The 22,500-nt window shown below is 40.6% G+C and overlaps 2 protein-coding genes across 2 annotated transcripts in view; both read right to left on the bottom strand.

The window, feature by feature from the left end:
- LOC138022397 (mucin-like protein) overlaps positions 1-22,500 on the bottom strand; it is a 50,123-nt gene that overhangs the window by 20,313 nt on the left and 7,310 nt on the right. The window contains exons 2-10 of the mRNA XM_068869525.1: positions 17,509-17,610; positions 11,143-11,294; positions 8,934-9,281; positions 7,743-7,855; positions 7,001-7,099; positions 5,721-6,316; positions 5,402-5,623; positions 1,413-1,745; positions 461-715 (exon numbers count right to left, since the gene is read on the bottom strand). Coding sequence (XP_068725626.1) covers positions 461-715; positions 1,413-1,745; positions 5,402-5,623; positions 5,721-6,316; positions 7,001-7,099; positions 7,743-7,855; positions 8,934-9,281; positions 11,143-11,294; positions 17,509-17,610 — 2,220 coding nt within the window. The remainder of the gene's footprint in view (positions 1-460; positions 716-1,412; positions 1,746-5,401; positions 5,624-5,720; positions 6,317-7,000; positions 7,100-7,742; positions 7,856-8,933; positions 9,282-11,142; positions 11,295-17,508; positions 17,611-22,500) is intronic.
- Positions 15,384-16,606, bottom strand: LOC138018706 (streptococcal hemagglutinin-like; the record flags this gene model as incomplete). The annotated part of the gene is made up of 2 exons (XM_068865389.1): positions 15,384-15,389; positions 15,473-16,606. Coding segments are annotated over 2 exons (1,140 nt in total), but the record flags the coding sequence as incomplete, so codon positions are not given.

The following is a 22,500-nucleotide window of genomic DNA, read 5'->3' as shown; positions in this document are numbered from 1 at the left end:
CAATGAGGTGGGAGAGCCCGCGTTTTCAGCAGGGCCCGTAGGCAGCTTGGCTTACTTCGGCACCTTAGCACTCAGAAAGAGTCACCCTTACCATCGTCTGTGTGCGTTGATGAAGACCTCTCCTAAACCGACCCTCTGGCTAAGAAATCCTTAACACAAAAGATTATTTAACTGACGTGCTTGTAAAACTAGGCCATAAAAACGCCTCCGAGTTATATAATTGGCAGGTATAGGAAAAATCCCCATTGGACTTTGGAAATTGCCTCCATCAGAGTAGATGCTCCTTCTTCATGCTGTACATTTAAAGAACTAACCATTGGAATCAACTGCCAGTACCATTAGCATAATTTAAAACAAAATCGCGAGGACAAGCTGTGAGAGCATAGGAAAGAGCGATACTGATTGCGAGCCCCGAAACCTCGGTTGGACCCTTCTTGATGAAGTACTCAAGTTGACTTACCTAGAGAATTTGTTTCATTGACAAACTGAACGTTGATATCCTTGGTTAATACGCCAACGGATAGGTCATTTGTGGATGCCACGTCAAATAAACAGTCATGATCATCTCCACACTGTGCTTCAGCCGCCAGCCTTAAGCTGTCATTCTGCCATGTTATGTTGTCAGCAAACATAGGCACAAAGTCGGGTCTAGTAAAGGTATTGACGCTTTCATTTTGACCATAAGTGAATAAAGACTGTGATTCGCTTATTTGCCCTAAAGAAAAACAATGACAAACAGAAAATATCTTAAAATGAAAGTCTCGCATACTGTTCTCGAAATCAACCATGGCTTATAGCCCTGGCTCTGGAATTCTAGTTGCAGATCCGATAACGATCAGGGAGTGAAGATACCTATAAACCCACAACGTATTTCAGTAGTCCTTTCGCTTAAACTTGACAACAAAAACACGAGTACGAAACCTGTGCTAAAATTGAACCTTTGGACAGCATGAAGATGGAACAATCTCGTCTTTAAAAAGTACTGGACTAAAAAGAAAGGAAAATAGAAAAATATAAATCTGACTTTTGACGGAAAGGATTGACAAGAAAGATGAAGTATAGCATGAAATGAAGACTGTGGGCAGTCGCCCTTTTATCTACTGATTCAATGCGCGGGCGGAAAGGCAAACATCACGAAAGTTTTGGGCAAACGAAGACCCCCTCTCTCTATTTCTTCTTCTTCTTCTTCTTCTTCTTCTTCTTCTTCTTCCGTGGGCTCATACCTCTTTCACTGAGAGCTTTCGTTGTGTATATATGAAGGCCTCCTTAACGTGAAACATAGCAGTAGCCAAGAAGAAGAAAAAAGCAACTCGCTGTCCACATATTAAGCAGTCTATTGACGCCTTACAATGCAGTGTTGGGAAATGACTGGCATACTAGATTTCAGTGACAAAATTTGTAAACATACTTACACTTAACGCCAAACTCAAAGTGAATAGCTCTTGCTGTCGAAGAAGGTTGCAGCACCGACCCATCAGGCAACGCGAAGTCGTCATCTGGGTTATCATTCCAAGTTCCCAGCAACCCTTTGGTGGCATTTTTGTAATCAATTGCGGGGCTGACGACAAAAAGCATCGATTGTTTCTTCTCACAAAACTTAACATTTGATGCTGACGGGAAAGAAACTTCAAGACAGTTTTCTTCGGGTTTGGAGAAAGTGATATTTCCTCCAACGCTAACACTCTGGTTTGTTAGATTGTTGTAGTCATTGTAAATTTCGCCTTCAAGAAGAATGCTTAAGCCACCTATAGCAGTAGAGGTAATAAAAAAATGACAAATTTCAAAAATGTTATCAATTTCCTGTGTTATTATTGATTGTGATCCATAAAGAACGATATGTACTTTAAGATGTAGTTATATAGATTTCTTTTAATTCGGTGATGCGATTTAATGAAAAAAGTGGAGAAGCGCTCGACCGATAGAGCGCCTTCTAATGATTTTTTGTAAAATACACCAGTGCTTAAGGTAGTGTCCCAATTTGGTGGGAATGTTTTATAGGAAGGATTAATTCTACAGCACTGTTTTACGTAACGGCAACGTTATGGTACCAAATAGAACAACCAGAATTGTTCAAAGAGGTTGTGTCAAGAATTTAGCTAAAGTCAGCGAATGCCAACTGGGATCCAAATCAAGTGAAACGTAAAATAACTGCTTAAGGACGGTGCCTACTATTTTTATAAAAATAGTAGGCACCGTCCTTAAAATATTGAAGGAGGGTTTGAGTGAAAAAGCAAACACAAAAGGAGGCAAGTATGGGCAAAATTGGAGAACATTAAAATGGACTGAAACTGGGGTTTTTGAAAACTGTTCGACGTAATGGTTTTTCAAAGTGTACCTCTGTTGTTTGCAACTTAAATTATGCACTCTCGACAGACTATTTTTTTGTGACGAAGTTTCGAGGTTGGCCCCTGTTGTTCAAAAGGTGACGCAACTTAATTGTTTCGCTATGACTTATCCAATGAATATTTGACAATTATTGGACGAGGTTGAGCCAAATATCGTGATTTGTACGTGGCGAGTAGATCAATTATTTGCCGAAACCGAAGGCTGAGGCAAATAATTGATCTGCGAGACATTGACAAATCACGATATTTTGCGATAACCGAGTTCGATAATTGTTTTATCATTTGATGACTGAATTAACTTTATTTTTCACAATTACCAACAATTAAATCTTTTTCTGAAAGCTCAGGAAAGCGAACTGCCATTTTTCACACTAGAGCGGGGTTCAATTTCGCATGAGCAGGATATTATTTGCAGCAAAACACTTATTTGTAGACAGTTATTTGCAGGTCACGTGGTGGGCTCTCGACCAATGAAAAGGAAGGAAAAAATACATCGAATGATAAAGTGATTTATCCTGTGGATAGCGCTATCCATCGTTTGAATAACTGAACCTTAGGGCCTGGTGTTTAAAGGTAATTTCTGGATTGACGTTAAGTTGCATAGTAAGAAGCCTAGAGTAATTTGGAAAACTACACAAAATTAACTGGACTGCCGTAACACCTTTAACAAGATGCATTGATTAATATGGGGTAATCATATGTAACATACATTTTATAAGGGTTTGTGTGGGGAATTTAGCGATCGTTACTTAGGGCATTAAAATAAAAATGAAAATACATCAGAATTTTTTACCTTGCCTCCTTGTCTTATTCATGGTATGTTCCAAGCATTTCTGGCCGTTTCAACGCGATTCTAGGGAGTTTTAGTTCTACCGTTGCTCTCTGATATATATATATATATATATATATATATATATATATATATATATATATATATATATATATATAATTCGCCAAGGTTGGCTACTTGCTGGCTGTGGTCTCGCATATCCACCGAAGGAAATCAGCCGTAAATTCACCCCGAACACTCAAGTCGCCTCCAGATTTAGTCCACTGCACGTTAAATCCTCCTCTAACTGATGTCTTTCTCTATCGGACAAAAACATCCGCGGTGCGGGAATTTCGGCTCGCTAATCTAACGACTCCCTTCCATCGAGGAGCACGGCCCTTGGAAAACACCTTACCGACCGTGCCCAAGGTTCAAATTTGTTACACGCCGGGTGGATGACAATGTCCCTGACAGGTACACTGTTAAAAAAAAAACTGAATGTTTATGTTTTGTTTTCGAAAAATCTTTAATGCCTCAGCATTTCCCTGAGCTTCGTTCGTATCTGCGTGACAGCTCAGTACTTTCCTGAGAAGGGCCTCAAGTTGTACCTGCCACTGAGACTAAAGCCTTGTCTCCCATCCACACCCTGTGTGTAACAAATGTGAACTTTGGGCCCTGTCGGTAAGGTGTTTTCCAACGGTTTCGTGCAGGGAACATCCGAATCAAGCATGTTGTTATAGCTAGGGGCAAAATTAGTCCATTTCGGCGATTTTCAATTCCTTTCCGTGAACCTTTGTCTGATATGAAGATTGAAAGAAATTGCAGTAGCTTGTGTTTCCAACCTTGAAGATAAATATATAGAGAAAAAATAGCGCACCTACAAACCAGTTGAATAGCGCTGAAATGGCCAAAATACGCCACGAAACACTGATAAGGTATCAAGAAGACAAGGTTAGGCATTTTTGTTCGATTCATGCTCTTTATTTTCGACCCCTAAACCTGTTTGCAAATTCTCATACAAACCCTTTCTTGTAACAATTATAACTGATCGTGATGCCCAAACTACAACGTTAGCTTGGGGTACCTGTGGGGTAATGGGTCACCATGTAAACAAAATAAAATTGACAATTATAAAGGTGGCTATTATTCCACTCCAGAGAGTTTTTTTTTAACTTTGCAAACAGTCTGTTTATCACTTTTTGGGGTTCACCGAGTTCGTCTTTTGAGATATAAGCGATTAAGTGAAAATATAGTTTTTAGATGGCTCTTTTGTCGCTATGGTGAAATATTACGTCACATCAATAAATGCATCTTGTTAAGCAATTATTGGTGTTTCATATGAAGATTAATAACATGGGTGACAAGTTTCTCCTTAATTTTGGCTCGAAATTTCATGGTCAATTTATATATTCACGGGTGAAATTACAATGTTGCTATTGCAACTTTTCATACGGTGCCAAAATGGCGATCAGGTTTGCAAATTGAGGAGTAATTTGTCACCCATGATATTGTAAGCTAATCAAATGCTATACTCGAGAAATTAGCCTAAAGGCTCGGGAAATTGTTTGATTTTGCACAAAACTCACGTGATTACCCATACTTATAACTCCTATCATTTTCGGCGAGTTTGTTTGAGAATCATACTTAAAGCAAACGTCCTCTAAAATTTTCGGGAACAAAAAGGACGTAGTGTACAGTTCTTGATCATACCCATCACGATTGCTAAAACTTTCGGACGAGGCAAGAAAGCTCTCTAGAAATTTTACAGACCTGAAGTTCCCCTAGAAAATCGGAATGGATAAATATTTTTACGGCAGCTATAAACTCACTAAACGAGCCCCTAAACATTGTGGAAACCACATTAGGTAATTCTGACAAATTTTGATACATCCGGTCATTGGGTGCCCCTGATTTCGCTCTTGGCGGAACTTTGAAAAAGAGACTGAGATCAGGGGCACCTAATGGTAATCATCGGTGAAATATGTGTTCGGGAGAGTCAAACTGCTCAAACAATTTTGGTTCTACGTCGCCAAACATTTTACTTATTTATCAAATTTTTCTAGGTGATGAAAAAATCCCTTTAGACAGTCTATATATTACAATGAGCCTAGAAAGTCCATCAAAGGCTTTTGGCTTAATTTGCTCGTTTGTTGCCCTTGTAAGATGATCTCGTAAATGAAGGGGGCGGGAAGTGAGACCTATGAGCCTTGGTGAGAAAGAAATTACAAAACTCGAGCACCCTTGAGGATTCAAAGTGCTTCCGATAAAGGTAGGCCCTGACTGTTACCTCCTGGCTTTACCCTGACTTCAACAGTGCTTGTGTTTTCTTCTTTTGCCGCGCCCGCAATGAAAATGGTAGCAGTTGTGGAGTTTCCCTGGGCAAGTCCTGTTCTGGCCTGCAGCTGGAATTTGCCATCTTGCCCATCGACCATTACATACTCGCCAATACCATTGAATGTGTAATTCCCACCATCCAAAGTCTTGAAATGAGGATCACAACAAAACAAACCTAGATAATAAAAGAGATCAATCAGCACATCATTCAACAGCTAGCTAACCAGCCAGCTAGCCAGTCAGTCAGTCTACTTTTCCTTTGCAGCACTTACGTCTTGGAAGAAAGAAGTAACCACTGCAGTCGTGAGACGGACGATAACGGTAGAAGACATTACTACAAAGATAAGGTGTGTCAACACAGCAAGATTTGTAGGCTTCCTGGTCTGTCACTACCGTGCCAGACCACGGGAAATACCACCACCAAGAATAACGATACAATTCTGCTGAAACGTGACCTCCGTCTGGCTCTCCAACCTTTAGCGAACCAAAGCTGACATCCCAGTCAATAGAGTAGCAACACAATTGTTTCAGCAAGATATAAACGTAACCTTTTCCTGGCACGAATCTAAATGCCCATCTTGATTGTCTTGATTTGAAGCACCAATCGGGCCAAGGATTTTCCCACCAATTCCAAAAAAACCTCGCATCTAACAGTGCCTGAAATAGCGTACATGGGCACGCGAAGTTCCTGTCAATTTGTATTAGAAAGGTGTAGTAATATATGTTCATTTCGTGTTGCTCGTTAGCCCAAGTCCTGCACTTTTGGAATCCAGGATCGACGTTCTCGACTCTCCAGAAATGTCTTCCCATCACATCAGTGTTTCCTTTTTTTTCGTCAAGTGCCAACATACCAAGCAAAGTACCAGACCTTTTTAGATACACACAGACGCCAAGCAAAAAAAAAAAAAAGAAAACGGAGAAGCAAAACAAAAAAAAACCATTAGTAAGCAAATGGGAAATAAATCAAAGTAGATGCTTCACAAAACCACAACTTCTAACTAAAGCAGCTTCTTACTAAGGAGCAGATACTGCTTGTTTCGCGAAAGAAAGAATTTGTGGAGCTCTTTCTGGAATATTGATATCACCAAAACATTGAAAGGAGACTGATTGCTGGTTTTGTTTAAACACAAAATTTAGGTTTCGTTGATTGCCAAAGTTTTTGTTCGGCTGGTCTCTTGATAAACCTCATTGACTTGACTTCTCGGAAATTTTGGATGGATAACGCGAATTGAAGGTGGAGGTAAGTTGCAAGTAAGCGCACGGTCTCGGTCTGAATCGGTTTTCACTAAGTTTCTGATCCCTGGATACCTTACCTCCTCAGTGACATTGACAGTCAGTGTCATTATCGAAAGAAGTCCTGCGACGGGGTAAGCGAGAAAGAAGAGCATTTGTCTTCTCAGTGAAGAAACCCTATAATTGAAGATATTCCGCGTTCTAGCAATTAAAGTTTTGGCCTTCTCGTTTTGGTAGACAAGAACAATTACCGTTATCATACGAAAAGCTAGCTGATGTGAAACCGACTACAGGAAGAAAAAGTTGCAGACGAAATTACCCCTCCATGTTGAAGTAATGGCGTTCATAATCACCCGCATTCCAACCAGCCGTAGGTTTACCATACCAGTCAGACCAATAACTGCAAGTGTCGTCATCCCTAAAAGGAAAAGTAGCCAATGCAAAAATTTTAGGTTTTTAGCACTGTTTAAAGACTTTACAATATTTTCTTTTCTTTCTTTTATTAGTTCGTGTTTTTGAGAGATGAGTGCCGTGACCTCAAAACCATATTCCAACGAGGACTGTACACACTGAAGGGATAATTAATGAAATGATGATTTTTCCTAGGGTCGACTTTAAAACAAAAAGCTTCTAAAAAACGTTTAAAGGTAAAGTATGGCCTAAAAAAAGTTTATCACAATCGAAAGTTATTTACTTGACTACTCATTTGGGCTCCATAAGCCTTGAACATTGAAAGCCGCCATCTTTGTTTTTGTGCATGCAAAGGAAGCCATGACGTAGCAATAGTCAAAGCATTGACTGAAATTCCAGCAGAAACGACGAGAAGAGCGATACTGACCCAATTGTAGACCTGATGGCAGCTGTCACTTATGTAACTTGGTTTCTTTTATTATTTGGGGAGATCCTCATTAAACGTTTTGACAAAGGATGGATTTTTCTGAAAACAAAGCTCATTTTCATTTAAAGGAGGTGTCCCCTGAACAGGACGGGATTTATACCAAAGCAGGGTTGTCACCGTTTTATACCTTTCAGACATAAATTCGGTAAAAAGAGAGACTTACCTCCATTCACACTGGTCATACGGAACGACCCACTGTATTCCACCTTCAGGATAGTTGTACATTACAAATGTATTTATTTGATTTGTGATAATGACAGCTTGAAAGGTGTTGCTCTGTCGATGATAGAAAGAAGTTAAAAAGAGGTAAGTATGTGAAATATTTAGGATGATTTGATATTGGTCATAACTCATGCTGAAAAACCCGTAGGGAGAAAGAGAATTGGGTTGAATACATTATGACAGTGCGACGTGCCTTACCGCGGCCACCTAACAACAGTTTTTACAAATTATCTTCCAATAAGGGTGTGCGAATTTCATTGACAGTCACGCCACCTTGAAAAGTCCGTACCGTTGTAAGTTGAACACCGTTGCATGAGTTGTTGAGTTGACGTATTTACACGCAATTGTCAAATGTGAAAGTTTGTTGAGTGGCAACAGTAAGGCGCGTTTGACTGTAAAACCACGTTTTCCAAACCTGAGAACTTGATTAATTCAGCACATAAAGTATGGTATCTGCATGGTTCAGCTTTTATTTGGACTTTATCTATAGTCGAGAATTTCGGCTGCAGGACCAATAGCAATGAATTCTGATTTAACGCCGAATGTTTCTTGAGCCAAACTTAACATATAAACTTGGAAAATAGTTAGAACAAAAACTTGCTTAATCAAGTCCGTCCAGGTAAGTCTGTTGTTGAACAAAAGGAATCGAAGAGAATCGAACTGTGTTTCTCTCAAGAAAGGTATTCGTTACAAACTTTAGAACCTTAGCTTTGCCTATTTTGGTTGTGGCTGGAGAGTGATATAGGGCATAGTAATAAAGTTACAAAGGTCGTATTTTCTAAAAGTAATCTTTACAGACATGTTTATCATTGAGTTAAATTGCTTTGATTTTGATGTTCAAAAGACAATGCCATGCAGGATTAGCCGGTGTACAACTAATATCTTCACCAAGTACTTCCCACCAACAGAAACACATATGTACGCTACCCCGCTCCCCCTACCCCAATGTCGCATGCCATAGCATTTTCTTCGCAGACATAAATCAAATGGCACTGTCGTTTGGTGTACTGGTTATTTGCGAGTTATCCTACGAAACTGTTATAAGCCGGGGTTATTCTTTAGGACTATTAGTGCAGGATGTATTTGTATAATTCTTTTAGCCCACATGGTAACAGTCATGAAAATCTCTTACCCTAGTGCAAGAGTTTCCAGACGGATAAGGGCAGAGATTCTCCCATGTCACAACAAGGACCCAATTGGCTTGAAATTGTGAAAACCCTCCACTTCTGTCATAAAGTTGCACATGTTCAGAGGCCAGCGTCAGGATTTCATCTTCTGCGTCTGCAATTGTGCTCTGGAGCGTTTGCTGGTAAACTTGGTAATAGACGTGTGAGTAGTCGTTCCGAAAGGCGAAATCATCTATAATAGCCCAAAATGGAGCCATTATTGCAGTGTTGTCAAACCATCGATGAGCACCAAATTTCTGAGGCCACCACCAGCGCCATTCAAAATTCAGTTGGATTTTTCCATCTGGACAGATCTGTAAAGCAACAAATTAAACTTGTGTGAGCTGAATCACCCGCTCCTGTGTCGTGTTTGTCAATTAGGGAGCTAATCCAGTGATGATGTTGGTCAATGGCAACATTTACAACTGACGACTCCTAACAACTGAAACAAGAAGTAATTTACTAATAGAGATGCTTCTCGTTACGTCACCCATTGTTATCAATATCCCAACCAGAAGCTAATTGGCTGTTGAAACAATAACTTCTTTTGTTCCGTAGTTGGCAAATTTCAATATCAAGAGAATTGTGACGTCAATGTTTGTAAACAAGAAATATCGCTATACAATCATGATTATTGCCATTTTACAAACAAAAAGACGAGGTATGCCCGACAAGTAGCAAAATGGTTACAATCAAGGCTTTTACAACAACCATTGATTTATAAATGCCTTGTTGGATGTAGTTTTAGACTACAAAGTAGGAAAAGCAGGCGAAGGAGTTGACTGGGAGACAGTGAGGAGCAAGTACGAAAACATAACCAAAATGTTTTTGGAAAAGTCTCATGATAACGGCAAGAACAAATTCCCCAGAGGCGGCAGGAAGCTTTAACAAAGACAGAATTTTAAACAGAGGGAAATGTAACTTTATGTAAGTAACAAATTGCGACCTTGAAACATTTGTGCTTAGCGCAACCGCAAAACATCAGTAGATTCCATGCCTTAACCACACTAACAATGCAAAACCTTGCACGCTTCAGGTGTTTTCACGAGTCCGTACGCACAGTGGAACCGTGCCAGTCAAAAAGTTGACCTACCTTTTTCACGTCCCAAACTTGCACACTTAGCCGTCCAAAAATTCGTCCAGTTCCACCGGTCCCGTGTGAACGCAAGGTAGAACCGTGCAAGTTTTTGTCCGTGCACAGAATTTTCCGGATCCGTGATCCGTGATCCGGTCTCAGTTAGTGACGACGTTGACGAAAACGTCACGACAAAATGTAAATTTGCATATTGCAAGCCCTTCGCGATTATTTTATTTCGTGCACCGTAAAAAAAAAAAAAAAAAAAAGTGCTAAGATGCGTGCCGCAAGTGAAGTACGATTATTTTTCCTGTTTTCACCAATTGTAGTAGGGAGTCTAAGAAACGACGACGATTACGGCTACGGCCACGGAAAAGCCAGGAAGCAATAATATTATAGGGAAGATATGTGTTTACAAACATTGCTTTTCTTATTCAAATGTGCCAACCACAGGAACAAAAGATCCTTTGTTTCGACGGCCAATGAGGCTCTGGCCCGGGTTGCTCGAAGCATGGTTAGCGTTAACCAGGGTTAAATGCCATGTTTTGATACCTCTTAACCAACGGGTAGCACTGACCAGGCTTCGAGCAACTGGCCCCTGGTTGGCACATTAATGACAATAACGACAGCGATATCTTCCATGTTGGTTTAGAAATGAAAAATGGGTCGGGGCGCCTTTTTTTACACTGTCGCAAAGCTTTATTTTGAAGTGGCGTTTTCCTTTCCCTAGACGTTGTAGTTTCTTGTCCTTAAACTCCGCATTATTGTTTTATAGCGTTGTTGTTTGCTTAACCGCTGTTATTTCTTCCACTCTTTGAGACCTTTTATCAGCAACTTCGTCGGAATTTTTTGATTGCACGTGACGTCACGGTGCCCATGTTGGTGGAAAGAACAATAGAGAAAAATTCTTTTGTGAAATTGACTCTTTTATTATACAAAACTTGAACTACATTTTTCTATTGTTTTGGCACCAACATGGCCGTCTTATCACGTGAGTGCAATCAAGAATCCGTTAAAGTGGAGAGTTCAACCTCAGTACAAGTGTTGAACGTCGGCCGACAAAAACGCATGTTAAAGTTTAAATAATAAGCAATACCTACATATAGTTTATAATGCCTTTCTCCATAGAACGGAAACCCCAGGCGAGGTGTTTCGATCTTCTTGCAGAGATATAGGTACGAATACCCTGAAATGGCGAGTGCTTCATCACCGTGCTCTGGACCGTGTGGATACATGTTGTCACGATTTAAAACTGTTTTAAATGAAAAATAGATCAAGAAATGAAAAATCTAAGCTAAATGGAATGTTTCAAAGGGATCATTTATATTATATTATAAAATAAATGCACTGAACCAGAGTGAAACGCTTCGAGGTCATGGGCTTCTGATACAAACAAAAAAGGCGGGAAAAATACCTGGAATTGTGACGTCGATGTTCAATATGACCACTCTTGCTTGCGGATGTAGTGGTCGTATTAGCAGTGTCGGAACATAGCATAATACTCAATGATGAAATGGTATATGAAATGAATCATATGTGAACTGCGGATATGAAATCAATCGCGAGGTCACGGGTTCAAACCCCGTTGAAGTCCCGAAATTTTCAGGCTTCTCTACGCAATTGCAAAAGTTGCTCTCATATCTGCGAAGATCATAGCTTCACTTGATAGCATAATACTCTTTGTTCGTTTCCCCAAATTTTGCGTTAAGCATTGTTTCCAGTTTCTCTTGGGACTTACAATGGTTCCAAGAGAAAACAAAAACAAAGTTTATTCAAAATTTGGGGTGATGAACAAAGAGTATTATGGTATATTTCGACTCATACAATTGATTCTACGAGTGTTTTGGTTCTTGGTAAAACACTTCCGTCCATATAATAAATGCATTTATTTTATCCATCATTTCTTTCACCGAACATAGCGACTTCATAGCTCAATTAGTAGAGCATTGCACCAGCATCGCATAGGTCATGGCTTTGAATCCCGTTGAAGCCCCCTGAGTTTTTTAAGTGTCCATAAGAAACAATTGCTTAAAGGTGCTATGTCATGCAAAATGACATAATTTCATGACACTCAAAATGCCCCAAAAAGCAAGACAAAACAAAACACTCAAAACCGTTGAACAACATGAAACAAATACAGTTAACGGAAAAAGAAGCATGGATGGACACAAATGGACAAAATTGAAACGAATGGCATGTTTTTAATCGCGTGGATAAAGGCCTTTTTGCTCAGAATCAGCCTTTTAGAGATGTAACAATAATTTTATCAGTAAAGGAATCCCACATTACCATCTTCGATTTTTAAACTCGTGATTAACTAAAGATTTCCCCTAAACACCCTAAAATAACGTGACATAGCACCTATAAATTGTCTAGATAAATGCGAGGATCACTCTTATCTTTCGTCGTTTTATTGTGTTAAATGTAGAGTTTTTTCAACACATGAAATCCTTAGTCACGCGAGATGAAAGAAGAAGAACCATACACTCTTGGAGGTGTATAGGGATGCAAGAGCAGACGCACACTGGAAAGACATGGAGTGATGATTAACAGATTGCGAAGATTTGAGTCCGGCCGGTTGAAAGCTATGATCTGACAATGGATGGCGTAGTGGTGAGAGCACTCGCCTCCCACCAATGTGACCCGCGTTCGATTCTCAAACAAATGTGGGTTTAGTTTGTTGGTTCTCTTCTCTTCTCCGAGAGGTTTTTCTCCGGGTACTCCGGTTTTCCCCTCTCCACAACAAACAATATTTGATTTGAGTTCAGTTCATTAGTGTCCTCAATTAGTGCTCTAGTGCTAAAGCAGTCGGAATTCTCTACAGCCACATTTTTACAATAAGGACTGGCTCTAAAAAAGGAGCTATAGTGAAATGAAAATGGCCCATTTCTGTTATTTAAAGAAGGTTGAAAAAAGAATCTGTCATTATCGCCCACGAATTAGTTTTCGCAGTTTTCATCTTTTGTACCAATTTGTTTGCACGAGCGTATGTAATATATGATTCCACTTAAAGGCCCTTTCATGCTCTAAACACCAGCTCAAAGTGTATTGTTTTGGAGCCGTTTCAGGGTTATCTAGTTGAAAACGTGGCTTTAACTCTAGTCAATTGATTCTGTGAAATGGAAAGTAGTAGCTGGGAAGCTTACCTGATGATGCAGACATGCTTCGACTGATGGAAGAGCTTCTTGATGGGCTTATAAATGAAGAGATATGTGCACTCTCTGAAGCCAACTGACTTGTAAACAGGCTTTTTGAAAGAGTGATGTATGTGGTAACTATACTTGATCGCCCAGAAAACGTGTTCATGCTCATGACACTTTGAGTCGAAGTAGAGGAATCCAGGAATGCAACTGTGCTTGAACTACGCTCTGAGACACTTAGACTAACAGCTTTACTGATGGCGACTAAAGACGTTGAGGCTAAGGCGCTTAAGCTGGAGGATGAAGAGGCACTTGTTAAAACGGAAGCGTTTATACTCATTGATAGAGACACACTTGAAGTAGCTGAAACACTTAAGGATTTAGATAAACTTGTCGGAGCTGAAGAGCTTATTCTGTGGGAGGAAGATACACGTTTTGAAGTTGGTATGTCTAACCTGGTCGATTGAGACACTCCTGCAGAAGCTGAAGCGCTGGCGCTGAGGGATGGAGAGTCATCCGCAGAAGCTGAAGAGCTCGAGCTTAGGGATGCCGACACGCTTGCAGAAGCTGAATCACTTGCTTTGAGGGATGTTGATACAACTGCAGATTCTGAAGCGCCAATGCTGAGGGATTGAGATACAATTATCGAACCTGAATCACTTGCTTTGAGGGAGGAAGGCACACGTGTAGAAATTGATATGTCTAAGCTGGTCGATTGAGACACTCCTGCAGAAGCTGAAGCGCTGGCGCTGAGGGATGGAGAGTCATCCGCAGAAGCTGAAGTGCTCGAGCTTAGGGATGCCGACACGCTTGCAGAAGCTGAATCACTTGCTTTGAGGGATGTTGATACAACTGCAGATTCTGAAGCGCCAATGCTGAGGGATTGAGAACCTGAATCACTTGCTTGGAGGGAGGAAGGCACACGTGTAGAAGTTGATAGGCCAACGCTGATGGATAGAGACACACGTGTAGAAGTTGAAGCACTGGCGTTGACGGATGAAGAGTCATCTGTAGAAGCTGAATTGCTTGAGCTTTGGGGTGTAGACAGGCTTGCAGAAGCTGAATAACCTGCACTAAGAGAGGAAAAAATACTTGCAGAACCTGACGTGCCAATGCTTTGGGAAGGAAACACAATTGTAGAACCTGAAGTGCTAATGCGGAGGGATGGAGACACAATTGTCGAAACTGATTCAATACCACTGCGGGATATTGATACACTTGCAAAATATGAAGCGCTGATGCTGAGGGATGGAGACACAATTGTCGTAGCTGAATAACTTGCGATGATGGAAGGAAAAGCACTTGGAGACCCTAAAGCGCTAATGCTGAGGGATGAAGACACAATTGAAGAAGCTGATTCACTTGCGCTGAGGGATACTAATACACTTTTAGAATGCGAAGTGCTAATGCTGGGGGATGGAGACACACTTATAGAAGCTAATTCACTCGCGTTGATGAAGGAAGAAGCACTTGAGGACCTTGAAGTGCTAACACTAATGGATACTGATACCCTTGTAGAACGTAAAGAGCTTATGCTGACAGATGGAGAGACACTTGAAGAAGCTGATTCACTTTCCCTGATGGAGGGAAAAACACTTGAAGACTCTGAAACGCTAATGGTGAGGGATGGAGGCACACTTGTAGAAGCTGATTCACTCTCGCTGATGAAGGGAAAAACACTTGGAGACTCTGAAACGCTAATGCCGAGGGATGGAGACACACTTGCAGAAGCTGATTCATTTAAGCAGGCGGAGAGAAAAACAATTGGAGACTCTGAAACGCTAATGCTGAGGGATGGAGACGCACTTGAAGAAGGTGGTTCACCTTCGCTGATGGAGGAAGAAACACCTGAAGACTCTGAAACGCTATTGCTGACGGATGGAGACACACTTGTAGAAGCTGATTCTCTCTCGCTGATGGAGGGAGAAGCACTTGAAGACTCTAAGACGCTAATGCTGGGAGATAGAGAAACACTTGTAGAAGCTGATTCTTTTGCGCTGATGGAGGGAGAAGCACTTGGAGAGTTTAAAACGCTAATGCTGGGGGATAGATACACACTTGAAAAAGCTGATTCACTTGCGATGATGGAGGGAGAAACACTCGGAGACTGTGGAACGCTGATGCTGAAGGAAGGAGACACACTTGTAGAAGCTAATTCACTTTCGCTGATGGAGGGAGAAGCACTTTGAGACCCTGAAGTGCTAACACTGAAGTATGGAGACAAACGTTTAGAAGCTGATTGACTTGCGCTGATGGAGGGAGAAGAACGTAAGGACCTTGAAGTGCTAACACTAAAGAATATTGATGCACTTGTAGAACGTGAAGCGCTAATGCTGAAGGATGGAGACAAACTTGTAGAAGCTGATTCACTTGCGCTGATGGAGGGAGAAACCCTAAAGGACCTTGAAGGAGTAACACTAAAGAAAATTGATACACTTGTAGAACGTGAAGCGCTTATGCTGACGGATGGAGACAAACTTGAAGAAGCTGATTCTGTTTCGCTGATGGAGAGAGAAACACTTGGAGACTCTGAAACGTTAACGCTGACCGATGGAGACACACTTGTAGAAGCTGACTTAGTTTCGCTGATGGAGGGAGAAGCCCTTGGAGACTCTGAAACACTAACGCTGAGGGATGGAGATACACTTATAGAAGCTGATTCACTCTCACTGATGGAGGGAGACACACTTGTAGAAGCTGATTCACTTTCGCTGATGGAGGGAGAAACATTTGAGGACTCTGAAACGCTAATGCTGGGGGATAGAGAAACACTTGAAGAAGCTGATTCACTTGCGCTTATAGAGGGAAAAACACTTGGAGACTCTGAAACGCTGATGCTGAAGGATTGAGACACTCTTGTAGAAGCTGATTCATTTTCGCTGATGGAGTGAGAAGCACTTGGAGACTCTGAAACGCTAACGCTGAGGGATGGAGACACACTTATAGAAGCTGATTCACTCTCACTGATGGAGGGAGAAACACTTGGAGACTCTGAAACGCTAATGGTGACGGATGGAGACACAGTTGTAGAAGCTGATTCACTTTCGCTGATGGAGGGAGAAGCATTTGAGGACTCTGAAACGCTAATGCTGGGGGATAGAGAAACACTTGAAGAAGCTGATTCACTTGCGCTGATGGAGGGAAAAACACTTGGAGACTCTGAAACGCTGATGCTGAAGGATTGAGACACTCTTGTAGAAGCTGATTCATTTTCACTGATGGAGCGAGAAGCACTTGGAGACTCTGAAACGCTAACGCTGAGGGATGGAGACACACTTATAGAAGCTGATTCACTCTCACTGATGGAGGGAGAAACACTTGGAGACTCTGAAACGCTAATGCTGGGGGATAGAGAAACACTTGTAGAAGCTAATTCACTTGCGCTGGTGGAGGGAGAAGCACTTGGATACTCTGAAACGCTAATGCTGGGGGATAGAGACACACTTGAAGAAGCTAATTCACTTGCGCTGATGGAGGAAGGAGCACTTGCAGGCTCTGAAACGCTGATGCTGACGGATGGAGACACACTTGTAGAAGCTGATTCACTCTCACTGATGGAGGGAGAAACACTTGGAGACTCTGAAACGCTAATGCTGACGGATGGAGACACACTTGTAGAAGCTGATTCACTTTCGCTGATGGAGGGAGAAGCATTTAAGGACTCTGAAACGCTAATGCTGGGGGATAGAGAAACACTTGTAGAAGCTGATTCTCTCTCGCTGATGGAGGGAGAAGCATTTGATGACTCTGAAACGCTAATGCTGGTGGATAGAGAAACACTTGAAGAAGCTGATTCACTTTCGCTGATGGAGGGAGAAGCATTTAAGGACTCTGAAACGCTAATGCTGGGGGATAGAGAAACACTTGTAGAAGCTGATTCTCTCTCGCTGATGGAGGGAGAAGCATTTGATGACTCTGAAACGCTAATGCTGGTGGATAGAGAAACACTTGAAGAAGCTGATTCACTAGCGCTGATGGAGAGAGAAACACTTGGAGACTCTGAAACGCTAACGCTGAGGGATGGAGACACACTTATAGAAGCTGATTCACTCTCACTAATGGAGGGAGAAGCACTTGGAGACTCTGAAACGCTAATGCTGAAGGATGGAGACACACTTGTAGAAGCTGATTCATTTTCGCGGAGGGATATTGACAAAAGTTTAGAGTCTGAAGCGCTCGGAATACTGAGGGATAGAGATACCCTCGTCGAAGTTGAATAACTTGCACTGATAGATTGATATAGATTTGTAGAATCTGAAGATCTAATGCTGATGGCTGAAGTTATACTGGTGGACGCTGTGCTGATTGTGGGGGATGAAGACTTACTTTTAGAAGATGACTTGCCAAGGTTGACTGATATTAGCAGTTGATATGGCAATTGATAAGGCGGAGGCAAAACTGCGCTGACTCGGATAACTGCAAGAAAAGCTGAAAATGCAATATTTCGTTTAGATCAGAAGGGTACTTCGATATCAGGCAATAGCCAGCCGTTGTTGCCTTATAACAGCTGCTGTTTTCCCTAGAGTTCTTTATCTCATGCGGCCCATTAGAATAGCCCATTTTACAGTTGTTTGCTAAGTGTCCTAGCCTATGAATGGCAGCGAGGCTGCCGGTGATTTTTTATTGATACAGACCTCACTTCTTTTATCGTGTAAATTGTGTTATTGTAATTTTAATTAGTCTACATTAACATAAGAAAAACACAACGGTTTGTATCAAAGCAGGGTCACCGGCAGCCTCGCTTCCATTCTTAGGCCGGGTAACTTAGCTACAACTGTAAAAGGGTCTATTGCAATCTTTGCTAAAAACAACATGTCCGCTTTAAATAGGTAGATAGATCAATTTATCTCAATCGCTCCTAATAGGTGTGTTACGTTTATTCCGGTCTCCAGCCCTGGAGAACAACAGTCGGTCTGTTTTGCTTAATTCAGGTGAAAGAAGCTTAAAAGAGTCTTATTTGCATATCAGAGACATTCTAATTAAAAAAAAAAAAAAAATGGGGAGGGGGGAGAGGGGTTTTACAATGCAACGCGCCTTACCGTGGCCACCTAAGAAAGTTTTTTTTACAACTTGTCCGCAAATTAGGATGTGTGAATTTGATTGACAATCACTCCTTCTTGCAAAGTTCTCACATTTGTGAGTTGAACACCGTTGCATGGGTTGTTGAGTTGACATATTTACACTTAATTGTCAAATGCAAAAGTTTGTTGGGTGGCGACGGGAAGTCGCGTTGCTTTATAAGCGTCAAGGTTTTTTTAATAGTAGTGGGGGTTATTTCCAGATTTTTCTTTTCCTTGGAGAAAACTGCTATTTGTTTATCCAATAACGTTAAATTGGCAAATTTAACAACTACTTATCGAAGTGACGTAGCTATTGGTGGATATTTACCAAGTCGTGACGCGGCGAAGTATATACCCGACGCTAGCCAGCGACACTGAGGTGAACAGTTGTTTAAGTAAATACTAAAACAGCGAGATAATATGGCACAAAAAGCTGATTTTAACTCATTTTTTCCTGCGACGATTACAAAATTTCCCCAGGAGCGTAGGTGAATAGTTAACAATTATTCCATGAGCGCACGTTGGATATGAGATGGTAAATAGCCAACGAGGCGCGTAGCGCCGAGTTGGCTATAACCAGTCTCATATCCAACAAGCGCGAATGGAATAATTGTTTTATTAAATTCCTTAAACTCCAAAAGTTTGGAAGTACGAAATACGAGCGAAAAAGGGAGAAACTCCTAGCGAAATCGAAAAAACTTGATGAAGATGCGATGTTGTGTAATACTTGGTGGTCAGACAGACGTAGGCTCATCACAAAAAACATTTCTTACTTTTTCGCGTACTTCTAAGCTTCGAAATTGATCCAAACTTTCCCCAAAAACGTTTTTCTTGTGCTTTATACAAAGAGAAATTTCGATTTCTGGCGTAAAAATTTTTAGCTTAGCAACGTTTAGCGCAATCATTTACCATACATGGTCAAACTAAGGTATATGAGCTGATAACCGAGATTGAGTGAACCAATCAGAGCACGAGAATTGCATTATCCGAGGTTGAGAATTTAATAACACAGGATATTCGGAGTTTGAGAAATCAATTAGAGCGCGCCTTCAACGCTATCCACTGTTTTAGTATATAATAAAGCTTGATATTTCTTGACGATTGTGATGATGATCAGGTGATAGTCTTTTCGCATTATTAAGTATTGATAAAGATGAACAGGGAGTGTCTTAAAACAAGAACGGGTCCATCCCACAGATCCCACCTGGAACAAACATTGTAATCAACCAAAATTAAACTCCAAAATTCGATTCGAAGCAATTTCAGGTAACTTGCTAAAACCACGGCTCCTCTCGTCCAAGTCGCTATGTGTTTTAGTTGAGCCTCTCATCGCTCAGAAATTTGTCGGTAGAACTAATTTCGCCGCTAAATTGCAGATTGCTCTAAAAATCTCACTTTTAAAAATAGCGGATAATTTATCCTTTTTCGCTATTTGTGTTAATTAGGCTTACTAAGTTCATTCTGGTTTAAATATTCCTACGTTCGTAGCGGCACAGAAACGCATTAGCAGTAAACAAAAAAGACGATTTTTGTCACAGAAAACACAGTTGTAGCGCATCAGTAGTTTTATAAAGCCTCTACGTGACTGCCCCTGAAAGTTAATTACCAAGACCAAATTAGAACATTTTCAGGATACTTTGAAAAACACGTTTCCTTTCTTTCACGTACATTTAAATGTTATGCAGCCATATTTGGATTTGAATATAACTCGTCCGCTTTAGATTAAAGACAATAGGCTATTTCCAAATTTGTCTGCCTCCTCTTCAAAGCGAGTCTAAGTGCAAAGTTTTTTCTATGAAATTTAGTTTTCATTAGTATGTAAAGTAGAACTAATTACCATCACAAAAACTTGTATTTAGACTCTCTTTGAAGAGGAGGCAGACATGAACTTGGCAATTACCTATTAAAGAGATAATATTTGCACTGTTTAAGAAATATCCCCATGGAGCGACGGACAAACACGTAATCAGTCCCACATCGTACTCGGTCTCTATTAACAAAGAAGTCATTTCAATCAATTATACTAAGAAACGAGTGTTGAGGAAAAGGTCAGAAAAGATAAGAAATGACATGCTATATATAAAGCTAGATATCTACTAATGAAGCTAATTCGTGGTTTTCACGTTACGTCGTCTGGGCTCCCATGTTGATGGACGAAAACAAAAGATCTCTCATTTCCTCCTTTTGTTCGTCAACCAGCAATTGAACATTACATCTGATTGCTATCTGTGTCTCTAGAGAGATTGGTTGTAAACCACATATAAATAAAAAAGTACACTGACTAAAATAACTAAGTATATAAATTCAATAATTAGGTTTTTGATGCACCCTTAGTGCAAAAGTAAACCTTTTTCCCAAGGTCCGAGAAAAAAGCTGCGTGATTTCCAAGGCATTTTCAAGAACGCCAAAAATATCCTTTGGTGGCTCGTGCCGAGATTCTCAGATGAACTTGTTTTGTGATTGGATTATACAGAGATGGTGATGGCGTAAACGACCTTGGTAAACTATCTATTCGAGAAATTTTGGTTTTAACGTATATACGCCCACCCGTATACTCTTAGCGGGGAAGGGAAGGGAATCAGGTGACAGCCTGTCGGGGGAGGGGTATGTTACATTTTAGCAATGTGCAACCCTCGTTTATCTTAGCGGGAAATCACGCCAGAAACGGTAAGGGAATTACCGTCTCGTTCAGAAACTTGTTTACTTTAGGAACTTGTTTTCAAGTATTTCATTCTATTACGACGAGCAATGGGATAAAGAGCAGGAAAGAGTACTAGAGGAGAGGCGACGAAATTTGAGAAATTTAAGCGGAGAAAGCCTCAAGAGAAGCCTAGGAAGGAGAAGAAGAGAAAATTTCAATGACGAACACCGTTAAAAAGCTGAGAAAAATAGAGCGAGAGACAAAACACTTGGTTGCAACGATTAACTTTCCAGTAGTGTTTTCTTTCTTAATGCATGCCTCGCTGCCTCAATTATTTTGTAAAACTCGCTCAAAAAACCAAGAATGCCTGAAATGTTAGGTTTAGGTTCTTTTTGGCCTGATAAAAACCTAGAAAAACGGTTTGATAAGCTCGAACCTGCGGTTTTCGGCAAAAACCGCCAACAGGGATTGAGTTATAACAATTGTTTGTTTAGTTTGGCACGTGCCGGCTGTAGTTGCTATTTTGGAACCGCGTTCATCACTTATAGGCTTTTTGTGTGAAATGGATGTCCAGTCGTGGACTTCTTTGTTTGACTGTGAAATTGCAGTCGAGTAAGCAAATTCCTGTGCCTTAGCTTGACTTTTTTATTCGTAGTTTCTGCTGTTGCTCTAAACTGAAGAGAGAGGGTGTAAAGATTATCAGTCACACGGAAAATGCTGTGGAAGAGATTACTGTGCATGCAATTTCAGTTTTAGTTGTTGACTAAAATTGTTATTTATTGTTCTCAAGATTTGCCTGTTTACTGCTGTCAGCTCAGAGGTGTGATCACTGTAAACTGTATACACTAATGACGATCAATTTTGTACTTTATGCCGGCAGAAGCACCATTATTTCCATATACACTATATTGCTTTCTGGGGCTCAGTAGAAACGGGAGCTCCGCTTAAAGGCTTGGCTAAATCTATATATTATAATACGACAAGAGCCCATAACCAGAGGCCTACAACTTCAATACTAGGCCTATGTAACGGTTTAATATATAGATTTAGGCAAGCCTAAAAGCGGAGTTCCCGGACCGTTTTTTTTCTTATTAGCTGTAAGGTTAGTCCGTCCGTGTTTTGGTGTTTCTGGTTACTTCTTAATTAAATCATTTTCTTCGCTTTTTTCTTTAGAAAAATTCATTTCCCAACTAACACCACCTGATTAAAAAGAAAACATGAAAATCCTCAGCAAAAGAACGGACTGAAGAAAAAAGTCATTTCAGAGTCAATTATCAAAAGCTGCAAAAGCCAGCGAATAGGAATCACGCTAAAATTAGAAATCACAGGCGTACTAGCTCGGCATCGGCGTTAGGAAAATTTGTCAGTTCAAGAGTTTTATTGATGTACTTTATTCCACTAGATCATTCACATTTAAATATATATTTCATACACCTTATTCCAAAATGGCCGCTGATTTATGCGGATATAAATTGGCCCTTGTTGCCTCCCTCAAGATAAAATATTCTTTTGAAGTTTAAGCTTAAGAACGAGGCGTCAAGGGCTAATTTGAATAAAAACAAAATAATATTTAAAAGGCGTAAATTTTGGAATAAGGTGTATTGAAACACGCCAGCT

This window comes from Montipora capricornis, chromosome 10, assembly GCF_036669925.1.
Source record: "Montipora capricornis isolate CH-2021 chromosome 10, ASM3666992v2, whole genome shotgun sequence".
Lineage (NCBI taxonomy): Eukaryota > Metazoa > Cnidaria > Anthozoa > Scleractinia > Acroporidae > Montipora > Montipora capricornis.
The sequence above is the reverse complement of the archived record's forward strand: the minus strand, read 5'-3'. Positions and strand labels throughout refer to the sequence as shown.